The sequence below is a fragment of the Nanorana parkeri genome, unplaced genomic scaffold (assembly GCF_000935625.1).
Source record: "Nanorana parkeri isolate BGI_ZX_2015 unplaced genomic scaffold, ASM93562v1 scaffold422, whole genome shotgun sequence".
Lineage (NCBI taxonomy): Eukaryota > Metazoa > Chordata > Amphibia > Anura > Dicroglossidae > Nanorana > Nanorana parkeri.
In genome coordinates this window covers 1,024,629-1,049,325 of record NW_017306690.1, presented here as the reverse complement: position 1 = coordinate 1,049,325, position 24,697 = coordinate 1,024,629, and the positions used below count along the sequence as shown (strand labels likewise).

The 24,697-nt window shown below is 40.8% G+C and overlaps 1 protein-coding gene across 1 annotated transcript in view; it reads left to right on the top strand.

The window, feature by feature from the left end:
* ADAM10 (ADAM metallopeptidase domain 10) overlaps positions 1 to 24,697 on the top strand; it is a 161,328-nt gene that overhangs the window by 105,394 nt on the left and 31,237 nt on the right. The window contains exons 3-5 of the mRNA XM_018559924.1: positions 5,996 to 6,114; positions 9,229 to 9,387; positions 20,571 to 20,674. Coding sequence (XP_018415426.1) covers positions 5,996 to 6,114; positions 9,229 to 9,387; positions 20,571 to 20,674 — 382 coding nt within the window. The remainder of the gene's footprint in view (positions 1 to 5,995; positions 6,115 to 9,228; positions 9,388 to 20,570; positions 20,675 to 24,697) is intronic.

Sequence of the window (24,697 nt, the reverse complement as noted above, 5' to 3'; positions counted from 1 at the left end):
CCCCTCTCTCTCCCCCTGCCACCATCTCCCCCCCCTCCCTCTCCCTGCTCCACCCCTCACGCTCTCTTGGGCACTCCGCCCCTCACGCTCTCCCTCCTCCATCTGGGCTGAACAGTGCGGTTGTATGAGTTTCCTGCTGGGTTATTGTATTCTGATAGTGGTGGGTGTGCCGCTTTCAGAATCCCCGAACAGCGGCAGCAGAAAATTGGCTGTCACTGTTCGCAGAAAATTTTCTGATTGAAGGGTGTAGACTGGGCCACCTACTGAACTAATTTGTAACACCCTTTGGTGAACAAACGTTTGACCTCCTTTTCATAACGTCAAGTTATGTCAGTATGTGATGCTTCGCCATTTTCGCATGGCCGCTTGTTTTTGAGAACAAACAATTGGATACTTGAGAGTTTCTTTTGTATTACCTACTTATCTACAAGAACACATAGTGTACATGGATAACTACTTGAGATAAAAATTGAGAAATTGTTAAAACAGGACAAAACATTTTAAATGTATAAGTTTAGAACACGTTCTTTTTATCTGTGTGGGTTAATATGAGGATGTGAAACCAGCAGGAGTAGTAAACAGAATGGTTTTCCTTTTTATTGTTCTGGTCCTTTTTTTGTAGTTCTAATTTGGTCATCTTTACTTTGGCACGGCTTTTATCTTATTGTCTATTTTTACATTTAGGTTGCTATCTGTCCTAATGTCCCCATTTCTCTTGAACAGTGATAGCAACACTAGGCTATTTATACTCTTCCGGCATGTCATTTTGAGGGTGTAACAAGGTACATTCAGGCAGTGGGCTATTGGATACTGTGGAAACAAAGGCATGCACTGCATGTAAACAGCTTTTCCAGTAGATGCTTCTAATGTGGCGGCTTTTATATGTGTGATGTGTGAATTCTGGAATTATGTTTACCACAATGCTGCAGAAATGTCTCTGCTTTATTGTAGATGGCATTTCAGTTAAAAGGTTACCGACTAGATTGTGAATGGCAAACCTTTTAGTTTATATACATAATTCTAGTTATGGCCTTTTATTTCTGACCTATAATTGTGGCTGATTAAACACTGCAAGGTATGGTAATGTAAAACCTTTAACACAATTATTTTATTGGAATTGTGAACTGTAGAGACCCATTAGGGCTGTTGAATGCTCTGATAACAAAGCTTGTTTTGTAATAGTGTAAAACAAGGAAATAACTGGAAAAAAACTGTTTTGACTAAGCCTTAAAAACATCAATGACTTTGCTTTAAAGATTAAAAAAAAAAAAAAAAAAAATAGAACTGAAAGTAAGGGAAACCAAACATATTTTGCTAGGAGTTTTTCCTCAGGGATTGCACATGACAAGGCCCCAGGGAGAAGTCTTTGCATGTACATAAAATAAAATTGTTTTCCTGCAGGCAACCTTGTGATTTCCACAGTTCCAGAAGGATCAGCGTGGTAAATGAGATTTCTCTAGAAACATATTTCTTATTAATTTTTTTCTTATGTTCGCTGCAGTTATTTGCTGTTTTATCATCAGAAGTTTTCTGTGCCTTTTTAGCAAAACTGCTTATTTTTAGCAGTGATCAGTAGATTTGGCTACTCTCCCAAACCTCTGGATTTTGTATTGATAGAAGTGGGTTAGTGGTGGTTATGGATGATGGCTTACAGATGGTGAGGGGTAATCCCCTTTTACAGATGAGTCTGAAGCTTCTCATTTGTCATGGTATAGCTAGTAGTAGTTGGTCACACTCAGCCGGACCATGTGAATGTGGCTAATGATATTTCCCCAGTGCCCCCAACAGTAAACTTAAAAAATAAGTTGTTTTTTTTTAAAGAAAAAAAATACAAATAATAAAATACTTTGAAAAGTTAAAAAAAAAGAGTGGAAGGAGAGGAGGAGTACATTGAGTGTAATAGTCGGTGCTGTTTTTGGCACCTAAGATTGTAAATGTGATTTTATCTTATCAATATTTACATAATAAAAAAATTTAATTTACACTATAAAAATATTTAAAGTTAAAAAGGTTACAAAAATAATTTTCCATTTTGGCCTGATTTTTCTATTTCAAATTTTTTTTATTTTGGTGCACCTCTATCTGTAATACTGTAGAGTGGTCCCCAAGACAGACTAAGAGTGGGAAGATTCCCACTGGGGTTATCAGTAGGGTTCTTAGGCTGCACTGATTATCTGCACTAGTGGTTATGGACCTCACTCTGCTCTGTGGCAGGGGCTGTCCGAATCACAAGAGTGACTAAACAGACATTTTGTACATTGCACTTTCCATGGAGTTTCACAGCAAGAGCTCAAAATAGGTTTGAATTGCTTACTCCTTGTTATCTAGTTCTTTAATTTGGTTATTTGAGTTATGCTTCTGCAGTTTCTGTAGCTGGCCTCTTTTCCTCTTTCCTTGGACATTGCTTTGTTTACTGGAGTTTGTGTGGCTCTACATACGCAGAGCGTACGCTGAAGTTGCTCTTTTTGGCTGACTCCCTCTGACAAGGTGTTCTGTCCCCTAAACAAACTCATATGTTTAGCTGAAATACTGCAGAAAGAATCCCAAAGAGCCACCATATAAGGTGAAATATATTTTTGACATATAGCTCTTATGGACTGTATAATGAGAGTAAATCGGTTGGATGATGGAGTATCCAGGTGGTCAATTTAATAAAAGTGTACAATGCACATCTATACCAAAAGACATTGAGGGGAATTTATCAAAACTGGAGCAGCTGTGCATGGCAACCAATCAGCTTCTCTCTTTCATTGTTAAATCTTAACTGACCAAACTGAAGAGAGAAGCTGATTGGTTACCATGCACAACTGCTCCAGTTTTGATAAATTCCCCCCATTGTCTTCATGGGCACGGTGAGTGTCTCTTTAGGTGACAGGTTATGCTCTGTACAGTCTGCAGTATTTGTGGAGGTACAAGTGTTTGGACTGTAAGAGTACCTGGTGATAGAGCCTGTTGTGAGGGTTTTATTAGTCCTCCACTCATACCACAGCTATCTAGCAATCTCAAGACTACACTTTTAAAACTTGAGTGTGGAAATCAGACTTTTGAAGGTAAAGTAGGTTCTTGCATAGTCTTGGGACACCACAACATTTTCCTTCCCTTCCTGATTGTCTGGAATTGTTTTGTTTTCTGTTGGTTGGTTTCTGAGGTTAGTGTGTATTGCATGGACAAGTGATGACTTCTGGGTGGAGCAATTCCACATTGTGGGTACATGCATGCAAACTAAAATCCAAGGAGCAATTTTGTTGCATAGCCACACAATTATAAACAGTCTTGGATTTTTCTGAAGCGCTTGTTGACCATTTTTGTGATTTAGTTATAGACGCCTTATGTCACTTGTTTTGAAAAAGTAATCTTAACTCACCTGTGCCTTTTTTAATCATGTTTATCCATTCCCATTAATAGGGTTTTAGGGCTTGTTCACACCATTCCTGGACCAGAACAGGGTTTGTCCGCACCTGAAAAGCATCCCAATGTATTTATATGGTATTACTGGGCTCTGTTCACACCAGTGCAGTCCCTTTCCCTTCCGGTGCGGGGAAATAAATGCTGTATGCACTATTTTGTCTGATCTGTAACGCACCGAAACGCATGTAAATACATAAACGCATGCAAGCGCACTGGACTGCACCCGAAAGCTCATGTTAAGTGAAAAACGCACTGCACCGCGTCTACAGATCTGTTCCAGATCTGGTCCGGACATGATGGGAACAAGCCCTTAGGGCCCCACATTATATGTGTTAGTATGGTGGTGTGTGCTTTAATCTATGCTGCAATACCATTTTATGATGCATTGCAGTTTTGTGTTTAGTACATTATTATGATGTGCTGCAGCATGTTGTGAGGCCTTAAAATGCTTCTGAGGATGCTATACTGCATAAAAGTGCCACATGTTCTAATTTTATTTATTTTTTCGCAAACCCCCAATATAGCGCGTTGTTGTGAACTGAAGCCATAGGACAATAGACCATTTACCTTTGTTCTTGCCGTGGCACTGTGCTCGGCAATGCAGCCCAACACTGCAGCTGTGACTAAACCATACATGCGATGTTTTCCCTCATTTACCCTTTATATCTGTTTCTATAGAAGAGAAATGATATTCAGCCAATTTTCAATTATTACTTTATGGACTGTCAACAGCAATTCCAAAAGCTCTTTTTGACCCTTTGATGTCAAATCAATAAGCTGTACCCAGACTCTTAAATAATATTTGGCTGGCACCTATTTGTACATGTTTTCATTCCAGCTTTTCACCCCTGACGGCCTGTGTATAAATATGATGGATGCTGTGTAGCTGGGAGGAGATGGCAGCTACGAGTGTTACTGTTGCTGATGGCCTGTAGATTGTGAAATATTCTCCTGCTGTGAAGAGGTCTTCTGTGGGGCGGAATGCCATACCTCATAGCTTTGTACCTGTAATCTGGAACTGCAGGACATAAGCAAAGCTAGACAAGTCCACAGTGCATATAGCTCTGTGTTTCAGAGTTCGGTTATTGACATTTTTATTTGCATGCTTCCTTATTTACAGGCAGCTGAAAGATTGCCTGGGTGTATGCCTGTTTACACACAAGTTCATTTCTCTTTACCTGCTTAGAATGAGAGATTGACCTGATCGTTATTTAGATGCGATTTGCAAGAAGTATGACACATTTGCGCATTGCACTTGACTTTCAGATTATATGTGAATCCACAATTGAGAGGTAACCAGTGCCAGTACGCGCGGTCAAATAGTCCAGTTTAATGGAACTTGTTTTCTGTTCTTGTATTTGTAAGGAGAGATCAATCTGCATTAAAATTGTCTTGCCTCCATAACTGTTACAGGAAAACAGAAATTTGAATGTTTTATATTCACAAGTGTTGATAAGTAATGGGTTTTTTCACACATTTCTACAAATGGCATTTGTTTGCATGCATATAATCAAGGAAGGTTCCACAAACATGAACATTCAGTAGCGAGTTTATAAAAATGAATCGACAAAAAGGGTAGAGTGTCATTTCTTTTTTTTGTGGTGTGGTTTTTCAGTTTTTTTTTTTTTTCTTGATCAATAGGGAAACGTTATAAGCCCAGTCAGGTTTTACTGCTATTCAGGACTCTGTTGGAGAGAGTCCCCCTCTCTTTCTTTTCTGGGGCAACCTTTTTGCTAGGCAGGTAGTGAGAGAAAATATACACCAGGGAAACTGATAACAAAAGTTAGCAGAAGTTAGCGTTCTCCCTACTTAAACTAAAAAAAACAAAACACAAAAAACTTTGTACTGCTGTTGGACAACATTTGTACCAGACAGGAAGTAAAGGTATCTCTCCATGGGAGCTCCAGGTCAACCTGACTGGAGTTCAACTCCTTTCCACACAAAATAAAATATTTGGCTTTAGATACTCTCAATAATGATAGGTGTAAGCACTGCTGATATATACATGGCATAATATTTGTATACACATTAACAAATTGAGCCTTAAGCAAAAGAACCTTAATGTAAGATAAAAAAAATTCAGTGCAATCATACGGCAATCTCTTTAGCTTATTGAGATCAAAAGGGCCACATGGAAAATTTGTCCTGTTAGCTGCACTTACAATTCTGGTATTTAAGAAGCTGTGCTCATACAGCAGCTTAAATACAATAGCCAGGAAGGGAGATCTGAGAACTGAGCCATTTTTCTCCTGTTTAGCCCATATGAACCATTGTATTAATGGACTGTAGGGGACCAAATTTCAAATATGTAATAAAGACTAGAAGTAACAAGCTAAATGGTTCTTGTAATATGTGACTGAGTTTAAAAGTACAGTTTGGTGTTGCCTGCATCGCATGCGCCAATAGTGTAAGGGGCATCTGATTTCATAAGAACGTCTTATTTCACATTGTCTTCTAGTAATATGTCATCCGGTCAACTCGATCTACATTTTTTACAAGTAGGATATTTCTGAAACATGACATGCCTGATGTGATTCATTAAAAAAAAAAGTTTGTCTCAAAGTTTTTTTTTTTGTTTTTTTTATAGGCAGTTCAACCTTCGGATGAAGAGGGATGAGTCTCTTTTTTCTCCTGACTTCAAGCTAGAAATGGGAAGAGAAACTGAAGATTATGACACTTCTCATATATACAGTGGGCAGGTCTTTGGTAAGTTGGATGTTGTATTTATGCCTTTTTTAAGCTGCAGATGCACTCATATTTTTGTATTAGCAGTGTGACTAGCTGAGTTTTTATGTTGCCTTTATTTACTTAAGGTTTCCCCTGTCTTCTGATTTCCTGCCAACAATAGAAACTCGAGGTAGTAGGTCAGGGGTCGAGCACCACGGGAGCATAGCCGCAGCCAGCTCCTTTTGCGCCTGAGGCAAAAAAAAAAACTTTACTAAACGTTTACTATTTTTTATTTTCATAAATAAATGTTTTGTTTTTTTTTCGTAATTTTTTTTTTTTTCATGAAGCGGCGGGAGGAGAGGACAGTGCGATCTACCAGTGATCGCTACGCGATCGACTGGTAGATCGCGATCGACCTTGTGGGCACCCCTGTAGTAGGTTAATGGACTTCAACCTTAATAAATACTAATGATTGTGTGTGGTCACAATTGTTACAGGAACCTAAATGATAGCATTCTTTAGGCTCTCTGTATAGAGCAGTGGAACATGTAAGTGCTATGAAATGAATTTCATTTATTAGAAAACTGACATTTACTGTGTACCAAAAGGAATACAGAGAGTTAGAGCTGGTTCACAGTTTCCTGGCACGTCTCCATTTTTGGAAATCTTTATTGTGACGTGTACATATACCACATGACGTGTAGGTGTGAATGTCGCATAAAGGGGTTATTCCCCCTCTGATACTTCTGTGTCAGCAGCCTCTTTAGTGTCCCTCCCCTTTATTTTAATTAGTTAAACTTGTGATTCTGGCTGGGTATATCAGAATTGACAACACTCATTAAGCTTGCCATAGACGGCATAAGGCCGTCTGATTTGCAGGTGATCTGAACACTGTATAAATCCATGTCCAGTAAAGACTCCTTGGAAGCTGTTCAGAACTGTAATTCATGGTAGGGTAGGCACGCTGTGGAGACCTTCTGTGCTGGTTTATGGGAGGAAACCAGTAGTGATCAGACAATGTTTTCTAACATGTCTAATCACCATTTCCCTAAATGACCCATAACTATCAGGTAGCTCATAGAAATGAGATCATATTTAGATCCATCACATCTGGAGACCAGCTGCACAGATGTGCATGTGCAGCTGGCTGTCCTTTAAAGTATGTGGGCATAATTTAATTCTAGCTATGACTGCATCCAGCATTTGTTTATAGGTTGGACTTGATGGACTAATGTCTTTATTCAACCTCAAATACTATGTAACTATGTAACTATGTATCACATATGATTTACATGTTGTGTGTCGGCATTCAAAAGCAGCGACTGTCATCTGGTCATTTAATTTAAATGAGTGACAGTTGCTGCTTGTAAACGGCAGATTAGGGATTCCTTCTGCAGGAAATAGCAAAGTCCTTGACACAGGAATCCCTTATCGCACCTAAAATATAGGTATGAATTCGGCCTTACACAGGAGCCTGAAGGCACAGTAGTGCCTAAGCACAGGAAATGCACTGCTGGTTTTCAGGAGTAATTTAGTTGTAAGGGTGCTGCTTAAGCACAGTGAAGCCTGATGCCTCAGGACACAATAATCCTACTGGAATACAGTAAGATAATACTATGCATTTCTAAAAAACCCACCAAGCATATTCAGTACTGGCTTCTTATTGCCACAAATCATCAGTTCTGCATGCAACCAAAAGGGAGCCAATAAGTTATTTGTTGGGGTTTACATACCCCTTAACTCCCCATTTTCGGCACATTTCGGGAGTTTAAATTAGTGTTGATAGTTTCGACCTATTTGTTTTTTTTTAAAAAGCAATGTCAAACGTTTGCTAAGCAGGTTCTCACCAACTTCAGTGGAGTAGTGTAGGTGACCATTCGGAGGCCAGGTTTGACCTGCTATGCATTGCATTCCCTAGGATGCAGCAAGTCTCGAGATGCGTTTGTGTTACAGGCAAAATGGTTCAAACGCATTTTGCATTCAAGCACATGCATGTAAGCATTGATGTGTTAAAATAGAAAAGTCTGAGTTTGACATGAATGTTCATATACATGAGCCCTTAAGGTTACTTCTCTGGCTGTCAGCCTGATGCTTTGCCTTCAAATCTTTCTCAGGCCACTGACCTGGAACAATTTATATAGATAATAAATTCTGGCACGTATTTACAGCGTGCTTGTTCCAGGTCAGTGGCTCAGAAATGCAGAAGTTAGAAGACAACTACCATTCTCAGAAGGAGGCAGCCCACATACTTTCCATTTTGACAGGTGTATTTTATAAAGACTCGGTTCACTTAAGGAAGGGGGTAGAAAGTGGAAGCCCCTAGGGGTTACCGCACATACCTTCAGCAGCAACCCAAGCCTTTGTCAAGTTTCAGCATCTCAGTGGGCTGGCTAATAGAAATGAGAGTGGCCGGGCTTAACTGCAAACTGACACCATGCCGAAGCGCTGGAACGTTGCCAGTCAGAACGGCCCAGCATTCAGGTTTACTAGGTTGATGCAGGTACCTCTTGGTGACTGTAAGGGCTAGTTCACACCAAAATTGCGTATGTCTGCGTAACTGCAATGCAATGGGGTTTGCTGCGACTTTACTGCAATTTTACTGTGATTAATGCAATTTTCTTGCTTAAAATTGGGTTTTAGGTGCGTTCCAGTGCGTTTGCATGTGGTTTTATGCATTCTGTTGCAATCCAATGCAGCTAAAATAGCCCATTGAAGTGAATGGCACCGTATTCACGCCCTCCGGCCGTAATGCGATCGCCTGCAAGGGATCGTAAGGCACATTGTGCCTGCAGTGCAGTCCGGTGTGATCAAAATAGTGCTTGCAACATTTTGATCACACTGCAGGCACAATGTGCCTTGTGATCCCGTGTGGGCGATCGCATTGAGGGCGTTGCTATGGTGCCATTCACTTCAATGGCCCGCCACGACCCCTCCAGCCTGGCAAAAAAGCGAGCCGGCCGAGATGCGAGGCAGTGCGTTCTGGCCAGAATCGGACCGGAACGCACTGCAACTGGTGTGAACTAACCCTAAGAGTTTGCCTCCCTTCAGTGACAGTCTCTCTTTATGTATTTAATAACCTTGCCATAACACCTATACATCCTTTTTGTAATTTAAAAAGAAAAGTGGATTACTTCTGTTTTGTTTTTTTAACAGGAGAACAAGGAACAATGAGTCATGGATCTGTATTGAACGGCAGGTTTGAAGGCTTTATTAAAACGCCTCAAGGCACCTTTTATGTGGAGCCAGCAGAAAGATATTTTAAGGACCGAGCCGTTCCATTTCATTCCGTCATGTATCATGAAGATGATGTCAGTAAGTATTGTTCTTTTTTTTGTTTATATATGACATATGAGGCGATTTAGTGCCCTTTCACGTTGATATTGCACCGTGTGGTATCAGATGACTTCTAACTTTTACAAGGTATTTTCATGTGAACGTTCAGATTTCAGAGCCTCTACCCCCCTCTTCCTTTTTTGCACTACGAACATCTACAGAGGAAAGCTTGTTGGTGACTGGGTTGACTGCCGTTCATGCTAACAATTTCAGTGGCCTGAGGTTCTCAAGCTTTATTTATGCTACATATCTCAAGATGTGAGTGTGAATGTGTGCAATGCCTTTGTGATTTTATGGGGGTTGGCATTTTTTTTGAAAGCTGGCCGTATAATACAAGAATATGGGGAGTAGGAAAAGAAAAATGTGGCATATCAGCAACTTGTGTAGCCAATAACGTTGGTCAGCAGGTTCTCGCTGACAATGGCCCATTTTTTTAAATTTACATTTTGGGTATGTAACTGTATATCGTTGCTGCACAAAGAGAGAATCTCTTCGAAAACTGCAAAATTGGCACCGCTGTTTTCTTGTAGCTCAGTTAAAAAGTTCTGTAATAACTTTTACACAGTCCATTTAAACAGTGTAGTAGCTGTTACATTGTTAATAGTTTAATGCAGGGGCCCACAAACCAGTACTATGTGGCCAGCAGCCAGCTGACAAGTCAGGCACATGGTCACGGACCGCGTACCTGACTTGTGGGAGCTACACCTACACTGCCGACACTCAGATCCTGTCGGCAGGCAGCCGAGTGAATAACTGAGCCAAAGCCTGTTTGGCTATTCAGTTCAGCTGTGTATGGCTATTTGCAGCCGTACATTTGCAGCCTTCGGCTCCCTTCACTTTCATTCGGTTCAGCCTAACAGCTGCAGCACGTTTGGCTGAACCAAAGGGAAGAACCTGTTCGCCTCAGCCTATCCAACATCTGAATTTGCTGAGGCAAACGTTTGGCAGAGAGACCATTTTCACACACAAACTTGGTGATATGGCAGCCTTGGATTACGTACTCCAAACCAAACAATTTTCAGTTTTCCCTTTTTGTCCATCTGACATGTGGACATCTTCAAGCTCTCCTCTCGACTTTTTGCTCTTTCCTTTTCCTCCTTTCTCTTTTCTCCTGCTGACCCATCCTCCTGACCCTTTCCTTGTTACATTCCCTCTTACCTCCCCCTCTTTCCCTTACGGGCCCCAGTTTATACATCCTAGAGCATATGTGTCAAACCCAAGGCCCGCCGTCCAGGACCGGCCCGTGATGGAATTATCTTTGGCCCGCATGATATTTAATTATCATTCGATCTGGCCCGCCGGTATATTGCCCACACTACCGAAAACTTTGTAATTATAATGTGTGATATACTGTACAGGCCACGGTATTATACTGTGTGATATACTGTATAGGCCGCTGTATTATACTGTGTAATATACCGTGTGATATACTGTATATGCCTCCGTATTATACCGTGTGATATACTGTATAGGCCTCCGTATTAGAATGTGTAATATACCGTATAGGCTGCCGTATTATACCGTGTGATATACTGTATATGCCACTGTATTATACTGTGTGATATACTGTATAGGCTGCCAAATTATACCGTGTGATATACTGTATAGGCCGCCATATTATACCGTGTGATATACTGTATATGCCACTGTATTATACTGTGTGATATACTGTATAGGCCGCCGTATTATGTGTAATATACTGTATAGGCCGCTGTATTATACTGTGTGATATACTGTATAGGCCGCCGTATTATAATGTGTAATATACTGTATAGGCCGCTGTATTATACCGTGTGATATACTGTATATGCCACTGTATTATACTGTGTGATATACTGTATAGGCCGCCATATTATACCGTGTGATATACTGTATAGGCCGCCATATTATACCGTGTGATATACTGTATAGGCCGCCATATTATACTGTGTGATATACTGTATATACCGCTGTATTATACTGTGCGATACACTGTATATGCCGACGTATTATACTGTGTGATATACCGTATAGGCCGCCATATTATACTGTGTGATATACTGTATATACCGCTGTATTATACTGTGCGATACACTGTATATGCCGACGTATTATACTGTGTGATATACCGTATAGGCCGCCATATTATACTGTGTGATATACTGTATATGCCGCTGTATTGTTTTGAACCAGCCCGACCTTCGACTTGGAGCATTTTTTAAATTTTGGCCCGCTGTGTATTTGAGTTTGACACCCCTGTCCTAGAGTCCATCTCTTTTGAGGGTCTGTCCATACCAATGACTTTTTGCAGGGCCTTAGCCCTTCCCATGTATACAGGGTATAAAGTGTGTTTTGTTTGATTAGAGTTGTGCACAGTGAGGAGAATATATCAAAACTGGAGCAGACAAAATCTGGAGCAGCTGTTCAGCTGTGCATGGCAACCAATCGGCTTCTCTTTCTTTTCAAATCTTAACTGAACAAAATGGAGAGACACTGATTGGTTGTCTTGGACAAATGTCCAGAGTTTGTCTGCTCCAGTTTTGATAAATTCCCCTCAATGTATTGCTGTTGGCAAATTGCCATAGCTGTTTGCTTTATTGAATCTTTTATTTAAAAAGAAGAAACACAAAAAAACCTTTGTGAAAGGGAAAGAAACCTGTGATTTCAGTGCCTCTGTTGTGTACTCTGAAAATGTAATTTTACCACAATGCCTACAGCTTCCGGGTTCATTCACACAGCTGTGAATGGCCTTACACCGTAAAAAAAAAAAAATGTCCGATACTTCTGCACCTGGGAGTGACAGGTGTTGCATACAGCAGTGGGCAGCAGCCTGTACAAATCAATGATAGACTGCAGCTGTATACATATACCCACATATCTGAGCGTTCACATTCATTCAGGGGTGAATGAGCCCAACGATTGACTGTATCAAGCATGTTGATTTGGATGCACATATGAGACTCGGTACCACAACAGCTACAGGTGAAACTCGAATAATTAGAATATCGTGCAAAAGTAATTGCAGTAATTGCTGCAAAAGGGGCCCAAACCAAGTACTGAGTACATATGCATGCTTGTACTTTTCAGAGGTCCGATATTGTTCTATGTACAATCCTTGTTTTATTGATTGCATGTAGTAATCTACTTTTTTTGAGGTTGTGGATTTGGGGTTCTTGGTGTTTTCATGAGCAGTAAGCCATAATCATCACAATTATGACAAATCACGGCTTGAATTATCTTGCTTTGCATGTAATGAGTCTATCTCATATATTAGTTTTACCTTTTTAAGTTGCATTAGTGAAAATAAAGGAACTTTGCACGATATTCTAATTATTTGAGTTTCACCTGTAGAGCTGTTCCTCATCCCTGTTCTAGGCGATAAGGCATTGCAAGATTGACAGCAACAGCATGAGGGGGGGATTGTAGTTTCTGCACTCCAGGATTGCCAAGGTTGCCTACCCCTGGCCTATAAGATATATGATCAATTCACCTGTACATTCTAGCATATGCATGTTTGGTGTTGTGCTAAACATTTGTGTAAACACTTCTCTACTTGCCTCAGTCATAGCCAGGATTATGGAACAAGTATGAAACGTAACTATGCACAGTTCTTCTGTAGGTCACTAACCCCAGCCTGACAGACGTGTAGGGTGGATTCACATACAAGGCATCAGATTCCATTAGACAACTTTGCATAATGGAGGTGTACAACAGGTATTAGCCATATACAACAGGAGTCTATTGAGAGGTTGTTAGGATTCTAAGTACAGTTTATGTATTCCAGCTGCCCTGCTTGAGCTGGGTATTTTAAAGGTGGCCATACACTTTATAACCATCGCAAGACCTTAGTCTTGCGATGGTTGTAAAGTAATTAAAAAAACGTACAATCTGCCCATCTTGGACATGATCGCAAGATCATACTTGCGATCATCGCAAGCCCACCCCGCTGAGGGGTGAGCGTCCGATGACCGCAATGCTGAACGAGCCCGTTCGGCATTTGTCTCCCGAGCATGCCACAAACCAGCCGAAAATCGTAAGATTTGCGGCTGGTTTTCCAACATGCTCCTTAGACAAAAGACGTGCGACTATACAGTAAAAACGGTTGCACGCCTTCCATACACTGCACGATTCTCGTATGATCGCGGGATTTCCCGCGATTCTCGTAAGAGAATCGTGCAGTGTATGGGCACCTTTAGAGGGATGGATAGGTCAGTCCGCACACGCCAGATGTTAACTCTAATCATTTGTTGCAACCCCCATTCTCCTCAGGTCGCGGTTCATCAGACCTCCTTATAGTCATTACAAAAAAAAAAGGAAATTCACTGTGACATGTAGGGTTGGAGCTAACTATTATTTTCATAATCAATTAGTTAGCCGATTTATTAACTTCGATTAATCGGATAAAAAAAAAAAAAGGCTCCAGTGATGGACAACTAGTTTCTATTGAGATTGTAGTCCCTCACAGGAGCAAGCTTGGAGCGGTGGAAGTAAAAAAAAAAAGTAAGGTGTGCAATATAGTACATTATACAGCGGCGCAGTGCAGAATACCAGCAGCTATAGAGGAATGCAGCAATAGTACATTATGCTATAATGTACTATTGCTGGGATTTGTAGTCCTCTGTAGCTGGTGTTGTTCTGCATTTCGCTGTATGCAATGTATTATTGCTGCGATTTGTAGTCCTCTATAGCTGGTGGTATTGTGCAGTGCGCTGTAGAATGATTATACGGCACAATGCAGAATACCAGCAGCTATAGAGGAATACAACAAATGCCAGCAATAGTACAACATTGTACTATTGCTGGGATTTGTAGTCCCCTGTAACTGCTGGAATTCTGCATTGCTTTGTATGTAATGTATTATTGCTGGGATTTGTAGTCCCCTGTAACTGCTGGAATTCTGCATTGCTTTGTATGTAATGTATTATTGCTGGGATTTGTAGTCCCCTGTAACTGCTGGAATTCTGCATTGCTTTGTATGTAATGTATTATTGCTGGGATTTGTAGTCCCCTGTAACTGCTGGAATTCTGCATTGCTTTGTATGTAATGTATTATTGCTGGGATTTGGTGTTCCTCTGTAGCTGCTGGTGTTCTGCAGTGTGCCGCTTAAAAAAAACAAAACCACAACAGGAAACCTTTTAAAAAGCTCTCGGCTGATCTCAACTAACTTTGAATGACGGTGTGGTCAGCGGGCAGCGGCGTTGTTAGTTGTCGGTGGGTAGCGGCGAGTCGGGAAGCTCACCGGGAGCAGAGGGCCAGACGCATGTCCTCAGCGTGCGGCGGGTGAGGGAGCTCACGGCGAGGAGGAGACCAGCGGCTTCAGTCTGTGCGGTGGGCGTGGCCACATCGTGAGCAGCGTGTGATGTGTGACTCAGGCCGCGTGTGGAGCCCTAACAGGCTAATCAATCGATAGCCAACGAATCGCCGATCGAAAACGTTGCCAACGTTTTTAATCGACTAAATCGATTAACTGTTACAGCTCTAGTGACATGAGAGACGATTAAGACAATCCCCTTAAAATCAAATTGAAAGGCGGTCAATGTTCTGAGTAGTACAAATTACAATAAGTATTACAGTTGTATTTGTGTGATAACCTGTTGGATGGGAAAAGTTTAGTTTTTAGAAGCTATATCACAACAAGGATGTACAATGTCTAGTTACATCTGTCTAATACAGAGCCAGATGTTCTACAGTAGCTCTATAGAGTTTGCTTTTTCTGGACCACTGCCTAAAGTTTGCTTTTTGTAGTCTTCCTTCTTATCCAGTGATATACTACACAGACGTTTCTCCATTCTTGCATTCTCATTTAAGTGGATTGCTGTTGTACCTATGTGGTAACATTTACTGACACAGTTGACATATGGTGGATATTAAAATATTTGTCGTTAAATACGAGTGTTTTACTATTCTGCTGTGTCACAAGGACCTCTGCTTGATCACTAAAGTTGCACCAAGGTAATTGCCATTTCTGGAGGACTGCGTTTGATTTTAGATTAATTGTCATCTTTTTGCACGCCAGTAATCAGTTTTTATGATTTAATTTAAGGTAGACAAATCCTTCTTTAGGAGGCATATTAACTCTCCGTACACACTTTGGTACAGTTTTCCTATTCTTCTTAATCTTTGATCCATGCTTCAAATAATTGGAAGCAGATATTAGATGACATTTGCCTGCGTTTTAAATATAGTGCATACGCATCTACCAATGATTTTTTTAATCATATATAGAGTCCTGAACTGGGAGATAGATATCAATACATTTTTTCTTGTACCATAAAATTCTATTCTGGTAATGATTAAAATTGAATGAAGGTTTTAGATCAAAAACCTTTTGACTTTAAGATATTTCAGGTGCTGATTAAATCACGCTGCTTCTTAAGGCGGTCATGCACCTTACAACCCTCGCAAGACTTTTGTCTTGCGAGGGTTGTAAAGTAATTAAAAAACGTACGATTTGCCCATCTTGGACAGGCAGATCGTAATTGCGATAATCGCAAGCCCGCCATGCTGAGGGGCGGGCTTCCGATGACCGCAATGCTGAATGGGCAGTGTGCGCTAGCGCACACTGGCCCGTGCGGCAGTAATCTCACGATCATGCTACAATCCAGCCGAAAATCGTACGATTCTCGGCTGGTTTTCCAACATGCTCGAAATACAAAACTTGTGCGACCGTACAGTAGAAACGTTGCACGCCTTCCATACACTTTGCAATTATCATACGATCGCGGGATTTCCCGCGATTCTCGTACGATAATCGTACAGTGTATTGGCACCTTTAGTGTTGATAAAGTTTGTTTCCTGCAGAATCAGCTGGTTCCCTGAGCACTGGCCCTGACTTCCTGTTTTAGTGTGGCTTCTTTCCCTTGCTGGGTTCTATGGAGACACCCTTGTATGTGTGATGATAAGCTGTGCGTCTCTCCGCAAGCATAGGCACAGCAAGAGAAGACACTCCTTTGCTTCCCCCCCCCCCTCCACTGTCTTCCCTTCTCCAGCTAGTAGACAAAGAGTTGCTGGAGACTGGTCTGTACCTTGTGATCTTGTGCTGGACAGGAAATTCAGGAAAGCCGAACGAGAGAATTGGAGCTGTTTAGAAACATGATGACTGTAAGTGGGCAGAAATGTAAAAAATTTTTTTTGCTGTGCAGTGTATTTTTGTTGTAATTCAGCTCACTTTCCCGTTCAGCTATGTTGTCCTAGTTTGTTTACTTCTCCTGTCTTCTCCAAACTCTTCACCGTCTTGTGAATTACCCTGTTATTATTTGACATGAACATAGCAGTTTGATTTAATTAGGGATGCACTGTTACTAGTATCTGTGCCGATACAGAGTATTTGAGAGAGTACTCTTACTCGCCCAAATGCTCCGATAGCAGAACTTCCGGTCAGAGGGAGATTTCCTCTGTTTGGTAGTGCCGCGAGGCAACATGGAGCAGGCTTCCCGGCCAATCAGGAAGCCGGGCGGCGGGTAATGATACGTCAACCGGCTTCCTGATTGGCTGGGAAGCCAGCTCCATGCTAGTGGAAGTACTGCTATCGGTACTCGGTATCGGCGATACCAAAAGATAAATATTGGTACTTGGTACCAAAAAAAATATCTGCGCATCCCTAAATTTAATGTGAGCAATTTTATTGCTCACAGTATTTATTATTGGGTTAGAATGTTCTGCTTAGATTGTATTCACTTAACTGGTACATGGAGACTATCTTTTTGTTCTTCCCATGGTGCTTTTATTTGGTGGGTAGCTTTTTTTTAACTCAAAATTAAAAGATAAATGTAACCATTCTAACTACAGGGATCTGTAGTCGCAGTAGTTACATTTAACTGCTAGTTCTCTAGACCGTTCTCCAGAATTGCTAAATTGTCTCATGTTGCCAAGATGTATTTATTTCCTACGATCATTTGTCCCCATTCACACTTTCGCATTGCGTGATTGATTGCAGTGTCGTGGCCTGTTAATAATAGAACCCCAAACTGGCCAGTAAAATGCACACAAATGAGTGGTCAAAAAACTCAGGAAGCTTGCAGCCGAAAATGCTGTATGAGCTTCTTTGCAGCGCATGCGGCAGCCAATTGAAATGAATGTGCTGACGTATGGCTATGGCAACAAAAACCACACATGAATGCGCACCAACCTGACACACATTCACCAGAAAATGTGAATGTGGCCTCAGTGACATCTAGTGGCCATAATGTGATATTGTCCTGATTTCAATACTGTCCATAATGAGAAAAGAGCCTTAAGAACATTTTAATTTGGCCCATTCTCGCAACAAATGGTTAATTTACACAGAACTAATGGACATGTACGAATAGCTATGCAATTTAATTTTTTTTATAAATGGACCCATTAGTTTCATCAATGGATTACAATTTTGAGAAACCGCCATTCACACAGCATAGCTAGATTAAAATATATTTGATTTGTATATATATTTTTTTCCTTTGCTTTGTCTTTCCCTTCTGGTTGTTTGTTTGGAGCAGGCCATTGGGCAGACTGCTAGCTATTCTGAACAATTTTCAAGTGTGGATAGTGTTAGACTGAGGCAAAATGCAATAACTTGAGGTGCCCATACACCTTACGAGTATGCGATCGACTTTTCGTACGACAACCGTAACGTGTGAATGTAGTGCCCGACCGATAGTACTGTACAATCGTACGACTTTTGACGGTCAAGCATGTTTGAAAACTTTGGTCGATCGTACGATGTTCGCATGGTTGGTGGCATTTCCGTTCGTCAAAAGTCGTACGATTAACACTGCGAAAATATTTGCGGTCAATTACCGCAAGTCGTCCAGGTTTTTTTTTTTCTAACTACCGCTGATTGAACCTTGCGATAATCGGGGCAGGATTGAGGCCGTCGTACGAAAATCGTACGATGGTTCGATCATTGGACAAAAAGTTTAGTCCGATAATCGTAAGGTGTATGGGCACTTTTAGTGTTTTCATCCAAGCCTTGAGATCTTTAACCCTTTAGATAGAACAGACAGCTTTCAAATCTAATTTTCAATTTATTGGGTGTGCCAACACAGTATGCACAGGGTAATTTATGGTAAACCAACTCCAGAGCGCTCTCCAGGAAGCTAGCTAGGATTGTCATAGCAAATTTTAAATATTTATGTATGTTTTGCTATGTGAATGGAAACCTGTAACACATTTAATAGGTATTACCCCAATTCAGCTGCAAAAGCTGAAATACCATTTTGAGTAATTGGCAATTCCTGTGTCTGTACATTTTGAGCACGCAGAGGGGGGACGTTTTTTTTTTAGATGTCTTGTTGAAAGGAGGATCAGCTGTTGCCATGACAGAATCATTAGGAAGGGACAGCAGTCCAATTAGAGCTAATAATAATGTGGTCTCCCAGGTCAACTGATCCGTCTTCACAGCTTGTGATGTTTGTAAGTAGTAGTAATAGGCTGATGACTCAATTGGAGATTTTGTTCTTACCATAATGGAGAGCGGGGAGATAATCGGTGCTTTCAGATACCACTATTTTTATTCTAGACAGCAGTCAGGTAGCATGACTGGCCTCTATGCTTGCTAACTTGATCATAGCGATTTTGCTTGAATAGAATTCTGTTTTTTACTTTACAAGATAGCTTGCATGTATGTCAGATAATCCGTGACTTTTATATGTATATACATACAGGATTTCCTCTGAGGTTCATCAATATTGCTTGTGTACCAGTGTGCATTCTGTAGGTTTAACCATTGATTTTTGATATTTTTGTTTAGTCTGCCTGAGGACTGGGCAAGTACTGCTCAAATGTAGAGAGTACTTAAAATGTCACGGCATTAGGTCATAAAGTTGGTCCGCAAAGCTTTGTGTGCAAGCTCATCACTTTGTTGTCCACTCTGCAGCTGATCACTGCTTAGCGTAGCAGTTTCTAAATTATTTCACTTGGGTTTTACAAAGTAAATTGTGTGGATGACACTTTCTTGGCACCTCACAGCCTTGTGTATCTCACCTAGGTTTGTTTTTTGGTTTAATTTAGAATTTCTAAGATAACATCTTGTGCTATGCGATGAATTCCATACAGTTCCTAAGGCAGATTAATTTAGAAGGCTTCTTGCATTTTGAGAGTAATGATTTTATTAATCTGTGGTGAATCTACTTTTCTGAAGAATAATTAGAGCTTGTGAACACAACAATTTGCCCTATGAACTTAACTGTCATTTCAGCAGACCAGAACATGCAAACATTACAGGTTGTTTAAGGGTATTAGGATTACAGGGGCTCAAGTAAAAGGGTTTCCATATTCATTAAAATGAAAGTGACACTAAAGTCAAATGAAAGTTTGCTTAGTTTTAGTTAAATCTTAAAAATGCATTCAAGTACCTTAACTATTAGCAAAAATGTATTTTATTTGTGTATCACTCAAATCCTTTGTAAGAGCTTGTTCACACCACTGACAGTGTGTTCCAGCATGGTTAGCTGCTAGAACGCACTATATCGCATACTAAACTCCCCCCTGCATCCTGGGAGGGGGCGTGGCGGTGCATTGAAGGCAATGGCACTGCAGCCCCCCCAGTTCGATTGCCTGCACCAGAACGCGTGGCACAACAGTGCCTGCTTTCCGATCCAGTGCATTCGCAGAAAATTTGTACTGATACTTTCCCTCCTTCTAAAGGGTGGCTACTTTTCTTCCCCGTGGTCCCTGTGTGTTGTAAAGTAGCCACCACTCTATGCTCGCTCTTGTGATGGACTAAAATTCTATTCAGCTAGTCCTGTGATTTTCACATCTCTTGCCTATTCCATATTCTAACCAGGCTCGTAATACCACTATATCCTGCTTTAGCCCAGTATGGTAATGGTGCTGACTTCTTTTCCAGAAAGGAGAGGACACTGGAACCTGTAAAGTGAAAACAGGCATGCTCAAGAGAATTCTGAATCCATTTTTTTTTTTTTTGGTCAAACAGTTCATATAAATTTATTTCAACTGCGTATGAAGATCACCTAAAGTTCCAGATGTTTTCTTTTTATTTTGCTCTGAATTGATTTAAGAATTTATAAATTGGAAAGTCGTCTTTTTTTTTTTTTTTGCAGACAGAATTTGAAATGGAGATTAATCTCCAAGATAGGAAGTTTTCTACCAAAAAGTGAATTTCAATACTTGTAATGAGTTTTCAACAAAGCTCTTTTGAGCCTTGGGAGTTTTGTAACCTCCTTGATTTTCTGCCTTCCAGAGTATCCTCATAAATATGGAGCTCAGGGGGGATGTGCAGATCACTCCGTGTTTGAAAGAATGAAATTATATCAGATGTCGGCTCAAACTGCACCAGAGAAACAGGTAAGGCCCTTTTTTGTTTATACTGTTGTTCTTGAGAGCCTCAAAAAACGAATTGCCCACAATGCCTGGGGATGCTTAAAGGTTGAAGGCTAAGTTCACCTTTTGCAAAAGGAACAAACAAAAATTGAAAATTAGGAGAGATGGGGAAGGACGGCTGGACTACAAACTGCATTAAATCAGGTCATACAGTGTCCAGCTGTCCTCGCTCTGGGTAGATGCGGGAATATGGGCAGCTCTACCCAGAGCGAGGACGGCTGCACGCTGTATGAGGTGGTTTAATGCAGTTTGAATTCCAGCCGTCCTTCCCCGATCTCTCCTAACTGAAACTCCGTACCTCAGTACAGAGCTCTGCCTGGGAGAGAATGTGCAGAAGTTTGAGCTTTGCAGCTGTGATCGAGTGATCGCAATTGCAATACTTTTCAGGCTAATATTAAAGAAATGCATATTTGATATATTATGCATTTATTTTTGCCATAGGTGAACTTGGCCTGTAAAGTACAATCTCTGCCCTTATGCAAAACATTTCTAAATATAGTTATGCGGTTAATTTGAACCTTACACTGCTCAGCCTGTCTAGAACTTCCAGGGGTCCTGTGCAATTCTGCATAGGTGCCAGGAGACGATTAGAGTTTATCGCTGTCATGAAGGCAGTAATACCTCTATGGTATCTCGTCATATTCACCAGATTATAATTACTACTATTATGATGCAACCCTTAGTCATTCACATGGCATAGAAGGGGAGACATCATATCAATTTATGTGTAGTGTTGTGATTGTTTTGCATGGGGTCCCCCTAAAATCCATACCAGATCTGAAGGGTAAGAACAAAGCCTCCAGGAGCAGTTTTTTTAAACGTCAGTTTTGCTGTATTAGGCTGTATATGTTGTAAATATACACCTCTTCTCAGGCAGATTCAGGACATCCACAGAGTCACCCTCTATGCTCATTAATGTGAAGGACTACAAGATGCAGAGGGTGTCTCTTCTCCGTCTCTGCCCTCTAGACTCTGCAAGGAGCTGGGATTTCTTCAGCTCTCTCACACAAATATGTAATCTTTGATTTCTTTCCAAGGATGGAGTGTGGGGTGCAGTGGCGTAACAACCGGGGGTGCAGCAGGGGCGCGGGCACCGGGCGAAATGGGGGAGCTGCTTGTGAGGAGATTCATCATGTGAGCTGTCACCAGCCTCATACTCTCTTCTGAGCCTCGGCTCACATGCTGATTCTGGTCACACAGTCACAGAGGAGACGGCTCCTACATTTGTAATAAAGTTGTATTTCTGTGTAGATTGTTGTAGGTTTTTTGTAAGTAGTTTTGATAATTCGGAGCATTGCAGAGGATAATTAAAAGGAATGAAACGACCAGTGTGTATAGTGAGGAGAGGGAGGCAGCTGTGTGCAGTGAGAGATTCCTCTCTGCCTCATGGGAGTTGTAGGCAAAGAAAGATGTGCACCTGACCAGAGGCGTGTTCAGTTCCTTAGCCAAGCACTGTGTAGTTCTGTACACTTCAGTTCACTGCAGCAGCTTCACTGAACGCTTCAGCTGCACAGTGCTAAGCAAAATGGCGGAGGAAAATATTTTTGACTAATAAATACCATTTTCCAACGAATATTTGGGGTACTCGTTCACCAAAACATTGAATTGTAGGTTCCCACCCTGAATTGATTTTCTCCATCGGGGTTCAGGCATCTTTCTCCAGCGCTGCCAGGTGTGTCCACTGTTAAAATGGCCACTGGTGCTTTGTCCACACCTTTTCCGTGCTTTGCATCCACATTCACTTCCGCTGCGAGTGCTAAGTTAGCAGTGCTGAGAGCTGACTTGCAACACATCTTCAGCGGCAGTTTGCTAACTCAGCATTTGCAGAGCATCTGAACACACCTTTAAATCAATGTGCACGGCTCTTTCTAAGTGACAGGAAGTGTGAGGGGAGGAGCGAGCACAGCAGACTTTCTAAAGGGATTAAAATAGTAAGACTTTATTTTAAAATATAAATAAATGTGGCTTTGGAGAATATAAATTGCGTATAAGGAGAAAAAAAAGCTGAGGGTTTTGTGTTCCTTTAAAGGAATTGTGTATGTATAGTGTTGTAAGAATTAAAAACCCCTGCTTCCTGCTTACATAAAAAACAAAAAAAAAAACCTCTAGGGTACTGGCCAGCTCCCCATGCCCTTTGTTTGACACTCCCTTGCCAGCAAGTCTAGAAAATGGTCAAAAATATTAATATTATTATAAAAAGTTTTTGGTACCATAATTAGGTTAACCAGAGGCACCCAATTTATAGGCTTTTTAACATGTGCCAAAAATGTAGAGGGGTGGCGTTCAGTGACTCTGGCAGCTAAATAGTTAAGATACTGAATATGAATGGGGTTTTTTTTTAAAAAATTTTTTAGTGACACTTGAAGTAGTACTTTAAATCTGACTATGCAGAGAGCTTGAAGAGGGTAAAATACAAATATATTAAATAAGGGAAAGAATTGTGTTTACTTCGTTGCACGGGTTGCTGGCAGATAGGATGGAAGAGAACAGGGCTGACCTCTACAGTGTGTAGCTCCTCCTTTATTCTTTATTCACAGGCTGGTGCTGTCTTTGCGGTGTTGCTTTAACTGCAGAGTAAAATTAGGTCAAAACCTGGCTGTTCTGTCTGAGTTGTCTATTTTAGAAAACTGTCTGAACAGAATTAAACCTTTTTTGTGATGTAGTTCTTGGAGGTTCCCTATGTTTGTAATAAAAGCGGTTACTCACTCCAGGAAGCACGTGAAATAAATAATGATGACATGATCTAGAGGGGGGAGAGATGTTTGGGAGTAACTGAGTCATGTCGGGACTTTCTCTTCAAGGAATGCCTAATTGAATTTTTTCAGCCTGTCATTCAGCAAATTAAAATATTTCCCTCTATTTTTAAATATTATTCTTGCTTTTCTTAATGCTGCTTCCATGGGTTCCCCCTCTCTGCGGATGTGCTGCTCCAGCTCTTCATGAACGATCACTCTGCTGCAAGAACTCGGTTTGCCTAACCATGCACCAATGCACAGTGCGCATTCTTTCATTGACAAAACACTCAGCTCAGCCTCTGTTCTGAGAAAAGGTGGACTGAGCATGTGTGGTTAGGCAAGCCAAATTCTCACAGAACAGTGCTCGTTCATGTAGAGCTGGAGTAGCGTATCCAATGGTCAGTCTGGTCCTGTCATGTAGATGGGATGGAGGGGAGGAGCCTTCAGAAGCAGCAATAAAAAAAGACTGAGGACTATATTTTAATTTGGAGTGTAAGCTGCAATGCGTATGGATTAAAAAAAATAATATTATTAATGGTGAACTAACCCTTTGAAGGTGCATTCCAGTAAGAATTTGAAAGTAAGCTTAGAAATGCATTAAGGAAACAGCCTGCATTCTCGAGCCATCGGGTTTTCTTCCTGGCAATGCCGTGGTGCACCAGCCTGTCCTACAGCATGATGATCTGGAAACCAATTTTGGTTATTTATTAAACTGGTTATTTTATCTTATTTCGAATGATGACGAGCTGCACTTAAACACTCATTGTTGGATTACCTTAAAAACAATTCTAGTATATTGGTGTCAATGCTAATATATATATGGATGGATGGATGGATGGAGCCATATCTATCTATAGCTATATAGCCATATCTATCTATAGCTATATAGCCATATCTATCTATAGCTATATAGCCATATCTATCTATAGCTATATAGCCATATCTATCTATAGCTATATAGCCATATCTACAGATATATATCTAGATAGATATTTATTTTTTTGATACACTACATGTTTCCAGAAATGGTTCTTTGGCATGAGTTTGTCACTGAAAAGTCACTTGAGGATATGCTTGTTCCGATCTGCTGGATTGGCATTTTTTTAATTCTGGTGCCAGTTGTTGTTTTTGTTGAAATGCATTATACAAAATGTAGATGCTGTGCCAACCAAGCAAAAAAATAAGGTCCAGTTCATGCTGTTGTGCTGCATTATGCTGTGCGTTAACATGGTATGCTGCAACTCAGTTCCAT